Source organism: Manis javanica, chromosome 2, assembly GCF_040802235.1.
Source record: "Manis javanica isolate MJ-LG chromosome 2, MJ_LKY, whole genome shotgun sequence".
Classification (NCBI taxonomy): domain Eukaryota; kingdom Metazoa; phylum Chordata; class Mammalia; order Pholidota; family Manidae; genus Manis; species Manis javanica.
Window position 1 is genome coordinate 67,545,512 of NC_133157.1, and position 6,000 is coordinate 67,551,511.

General features: G+C 36.4%; 1 protein-coding gene across 1 annotated transcript in view; it reads left to right on the top strand.

Annotated features, from left to right (window-relative positions):
- Positions 1-5,704, top strand: part of CFAP95 (cilia and flagella associated protein 95) — a 69,077-nt gene extending 63,373 nt beyond the window's left edge. The window contains 2 exon segments of the mRNA XM_073228634.1: positions 4,165-4,291; positions 4,294-5,704. Coding sequence (XP_073084735.1) covers positions 4,165-4,291; positions 4,294-4,346 — 180 coding nt within the window. The 3' untranslated portion in view covers positions 4,347-5,704.
- Positions 5,705-6,000: the final 296 nt, after the last annotated feature.

Genomic DNA, 6,000 nt, shown 5'->3' on the forward strand with positions numbered 1-6,000 from the left:
TAAATGTTGAACAAACATTTAAATATTATGTTAGGGTGTGGAAAATACAATTGTCTGCAACTCATTTATACAGAGGAAATGTGTCTAATTGATAAATGGTCTTCATTCCAAGCCCACCGCCAGTGGGAAAACACTAACTCTTTAGGCCATTTAAAACTTACTCTGATTCCATGATTTTGATAGTTCCTACAGGGAGTGTTTGGTTTCCCTTAAAAAAACTCTCACTTTCTCAGAGATCTGCTATCCCCTCTTTGCATTAAAGGACTAACATAGCAGAACTGAGATCAGCACCCATTAAATAGCCTGCTTGCAAGGTTGGCATCTGGAAACTTGACTATTGGGATAAGAATTCCCTAATAAGAGTAGCTCACTGTGCCTAAACTATGCAAACAATATAGTTTATGCTGAATACCTGCTTTCCTTCTGGGAGTCTGAAATTTTTGTATGTGCAATGCAGAGAGTACCTGTATGACCAGCCCCCAAGAAGAGCCTTGGCTACTGAGTCTATGTATAACAAGCCTCCTCAGTAGACTGCACTTCACAGTTCTTTGCTGGAGAAATTAGCTCATCGTGTGTGACTCATTGGAAGAGAATTCTTGGAAGTTTGCACCTGGTTTTCTCTGGACCTCAGCCCATGTGCCTTATCCCTTTGTTGATTTTGCTTTGTATCTATTTGCTATAATAAATCATAGCCACATGTTGAGTCCTCCTAATAAACCATTGTACCAAGGGGTAGTCTTGGGAACCCCAACACACCCTACTTTTCTCCCTGTGGCAGATTGTTATTTTCCACAAATGGATGCAACACATGCTGCCTTCCACATGCTGTTACAAAGTGATATTGGTACACTTCCCACTGAGAGGCAGAGTCCATATTGCATCCCCTAGGATCTGGGTGAACTGTGACAGTTGGACGTGATGTTAAGTGACTTCTGAGGCAAGGGGATAGAAAGCAATGCAGCTTCCTCCTGGTCCTCTTTGTGCCATCTTCGTTCTGAGAACTCAGTCACCATGCTTGAGGGAGGCCAAGCGGGCACACAGAGAGGTCCGTATAGTTGTCGCATCAACAGCCCCAGCTAAGGTCCCAGCAGATACCCAGCATCACACCCTCATGTTGCCCACACTGGGAAGGGCAGACTGCTTTAGTGAGTCCACTAATTCAAATACTAATTTCATCTGGAAAATGCCTAATAATTTTGAAATGATTACCTCCCTGTATACACATTAAGTGGCATACCAAATTACTTGCTTGTCTAAGACTGCCACCATCTGAATTTGGAAATGAATTAGATCTGAACTGCAGTCATTATTAAGGTCCTTTAAGATGGCTCTTGGTGCAGCTGCATTTTTCTATTCTATTTTGTGCCTTTTATATGAAACTTTGAAAAAACATACTTGCTCTGCTTCCTTATACTAATTGTACTCTCCAGGTTCCTAATAGTTTGTTCTTGTTTTTGAAAACCTGCTTTGTTCTCCTATTCAATATTTATATCCTTCTAATTCCTGATTATATGCTTAGTCACAAATTTACTATTTGCCTTTACTCCTACTATATGTATTTTCTCTGCTCCCTTGGTTTTGACCCATTTCCTTGCTCTGATTCTCAGTACCTCACTGTTCCAATATTTCAGATTATTCTGGTACATATTAGTTAGGATGCTTTTAGTAGGTTATACAAAACCCAACTCAAGCTGGATCAGACAATAAAAGTAATTTATTGACTCACATATTTTGAAAAGTCGGGCTTCAGGAAAAGATGGATACACAATGTCATTGTGCTTCTTTCTGACTCTTAAATCTGCCTAGATTTCATGCTAGACTTGTTGTAGGAGGGCTGCCAGTAGCAACCTGGGCTAGATGATTGCTCATTTTGTCCAATACCAATAACAGAGTTTCTTTCCCCAAACCACGAAACAAATATTTGGGGCTTTAGTCTGGCCAAACTCAAGTCACATGTTCAATGTTGAATCAATCACTGTGCTTGAGAGTGGAGTGAGATCATCCTGATTGTCTTAGTCCAGTTAGACTCTGCTGCTAGAGCTGGCAGGAGAGTCAAACTACCTAAATTTCCTGGCTGCTACACAATGGGAAAAGGAGATGTGGGTTTGGTGTGAGCTGGAGTGACCTCTTAAAGTTTGCATGAGCTGATTATACTCATGTCTTTCCAACTCAGTGTTCACTGACCTCACCTTGGTTGCTTGAAGTCAGTGATAGTGGGAGTATTTATACCACAGAAATTAGCAAATATTACAAATAAGTTGTCTGGGGTTTTTTGGTGAGGAACTGGTTTACCAATGCACCTCTATAGTGGGAGGCAATGTTTTGTATGTGTTAATAGGCAGCAGTTTCTTAACTAGTTTTCCTAACTTCAGAATTGATTACCCCCATTTATCCACATGTAAAAATAGCAACTTTAATGAGATATAATTCACATGCCATAAAATTTGCCCCTTTAAAGTGTATAGTTCAGTGAGTTTTAGTATATCCATGATGGTTATACAATCATCACCACAATCAATTTTAGAACGTTTTCATCACCCCATAAAGAAATCCTATACCCATTATATTAGTCAGGTTTCTCTATAGAAACAGAATCAATAGGATATTGAGAGAAAGAGACAGGGAGAGCGAGGTTATAAGGAATCGGCTCGCTTATCATGGAGGCTGAGAAGCTCCATAGTATGCTGCCTGCAAGCTGGGAAACCAGGAGAGTCAGGGGTGTGATCCAGTACACATCTGAGGGTCTGAGAACCAGGAGCACCAAAAGCAGGGCAAGACTGATGTCTCAGCTCAAGCAGCCAGGCAGGGAGGGGCTGAATTCTCCCTCTCTTCAGTTTGACTGTAGCTGGAGTAGGAATGAGCAGATACTGTTTCCCTCTGGGAGGGCAGTTTGGGCCAATGATGCTCAAATTTCATTCAGAGGGCCTCCACCTGACCAAAAACAAACAAAACATACTTCCCAAAATAAGTCCCAATTACAAAAAGCAAAAGCCCAAACTCTGTAGAAAGTGACATTGCTATTATATGGCTTTAGGATTTTGCTGCTTATATTTCTTTTCATCTCTTAATTATTAAGAGTTTCATGAAGGTCTTGGAAGGATAATGGATCTTACAGTCATAGTTTGTTTGAATCCTGGCTATATATATAAATTCAAGGATATAGTAAGTGACTCAATATTGGCATTCTTTAAATTATCTCCTTTGAGATTTTAAGCAAATCATCTTTTCTTATATGTAAAATGAGAGTAATAATTCCTATGTCAGAGCCTTGTTATGGATTAAAAGATATGAACACTCAACTACCATGCTCAGCCCATCATAAGCACTCAGTAAATAAATAGTGATTGTTACAGTTGAATGTATGGTTAAATTATTCAGTTATTTTCAGTAAAGCCAATCTAAGATGGGAACTATTTTGGTGCTCTTTCATTGTTTTATAGTTTTGGTTATTTAATTTCAATATTGTCCTAGTGCTTTAAAATTAGTAACAATTTAAAACAGACATTAGGTAATCAGTTCAAAGGCTTTATGTTCCTTGTCTACCATTGACCTTGATGTAATCTGAAAAAATCAGTATTTCCTTTGGGAAACAATCAGTGATAGTGTCTTGTTTTATTACAATAGAAGTTTTATGAAGTGCTCTAAGAATAGATACCTTAAACATTTTACTGGGTTATACTGAGGCAAATTTCTTATAGGAGTGAAATCTTTGAGCTTGGCATTTACTGGCAAGTTTGACTTGATAGCAATTATTAAAGATATAACCCAAGCTATTACTCTTTGGGATGATAACATATTAATTTTAAAAAGGTATTGAATGGTAGTTAAATTTTAATTATTTTGGTCTTATGTAGATGATTATAAAATTTAAATTGTTCTTTATGCTGTATATTTATGGTTTAGAAAAATTCTACATGTATAATTATCTTTTTAGTTTTATAAGTAAAACAACCATGAACTAGATTCTTCTTTCAGAATTTAATTACTTATAAATACTATGGCCATTTTTTCATTGAGGCATTTGTCATATGAGAGATTAAGCTAATTGTTTAAAATTAGACTTGGATCAAAATAAGACTAACACATTGCAGATCAACTTTTGGAAATCACCCGTTTTTACATATCTCAGTTATTCAGTATTATTTCTCTTTCTCCCTCCCATAGGATTATCCTTGTCAAGATGATTATTCAGTAGTCCACAGAAAATGCCGTTCTCAGTTCACAGATCTAGATGGTTCCAAAAGATTTGGCATCAACACTTGGCATGATGAAAGTGGGGTTTATGCTAATTCATTGTAAAACAAAAACTCTATCCATTAACTGGTGGTCCTACTGTCCCCTTTTAAAAGTAATGTATGGAATTGGATTGTCAAACTAATGAAAGACTAAAGATGAAACAGTTGATGATTTTCTAGTCTAATAAATGCCAAGGAAATGTTGCTATACAAAATACCTTTAAAAACAATATATTCTAGACCAGTGTGTAAATATCCTTCTTTTCATAAGCTACTCTGGCATTTTCCAGTTTAGTATGTGTACCACTGAGGGTAAACAACACAATTCTAGATATACTTGGTGGAATTTTATTTTATTTTTATTTATGGGCTGTGCATTTATTTTAATTTTTATTAGAAAAAATTCATGAAGCTGGTATATTCAAACTTATGATTTGTTAGGGTATGGCTAATGTTTTATTAAGTGAATAAAAACATAGGTGGTTACTCAGATTTGACATGAAACTTAAATGGCTGAAGTTTGGGCAACAATGGCCCTATTATAATGATGTGTGTGTGTGTGTGTGTGTGTGTGTGTGTGTGTGGTGTTGGGGAAGTGTGTCTATTTATAGACTTTACGGTGACTAACTACACTGTGTATTGCCTAATCAGCCTGGTGTTTTTCCTTACTCAAGATTAACACTTTTTGAGTGTATGGGATAGCAGAGGCACAGACAGAATCTTGGTGAAACTCTAGGGATTTGATGGGAAAATTCAATCATTTAGTGTTAGATCTGGAAGAAATCTCAGCAGGTGCTTTTGACTCACCCTCCCATTTCACAGATGAGCAAACAAAGGCCCATGGGGGTTTAAGTAAGTTGTCCAGGGTTACATAAACAGCAGATTCTAGTTGCTCTTTGAGGTGCATTTGAACTTTTGTTTCTTCTGAGAATGGGTTTAATTATTTAGTCAGCCTAGGCTATTTACTTTCTAATTTACTCTCATTAGTTTTCTTTAAAAAATAAATTCATGAAATAACATTTCATGATAAACACTAATTTAACACTGTCTCCAACTCTTGATTAGCAAAATATAGAAATGACTATAAGCCTTATGAGTGGAGAAATGAAAATTAATGAAGAAAATGTGTATATGCCAGGTAAACATTGACCAATGGAGTTTTACTATAATTTCTTGCTGCTTTAAAGTATGTGTCTATATATGCACAAAAAATATATTATATAGTCACAAAATGTATATTATATAGATTACACACACATACATGTGTAATGTTCATTCTTTATATATTACCTGTCCTAGAGGATACTTACCTACTTTCCTTCCTCACCTACAGATTCAATTTTAATCACTCCTAACACTCATTGACATATCTAGAGTGGACAGCTGTTTGAGATATGTAAATATGGATGTCAAGCTACTCATCTGATTTTTTCTTTTTATGAGGAAGAAGTCTTAGTGGCCATGGTATCTGGAAGATAAAATAGAATTCACTTACTTTAGCAGGAATTCTATATTGTCACAATGGCTAACATGGCATTTGGCATAAATGACCTGGGTTTTCTATGAGGGATCAACTTAGAAACCCACTTTGGTTTGGTTAGAAGGAAAATTAAACAAGAGAGACTGCATTTAAGCTAGTCAAGTAAAATGGTACATTGAAATAAAGATTACAGTGGAGGTTTGCCCAATCTAAGTACTCAGCTGCCATCCATGAATGAATGAATGAATGAATATTGGACTGAATGAACTTCACATTACTCTGAAA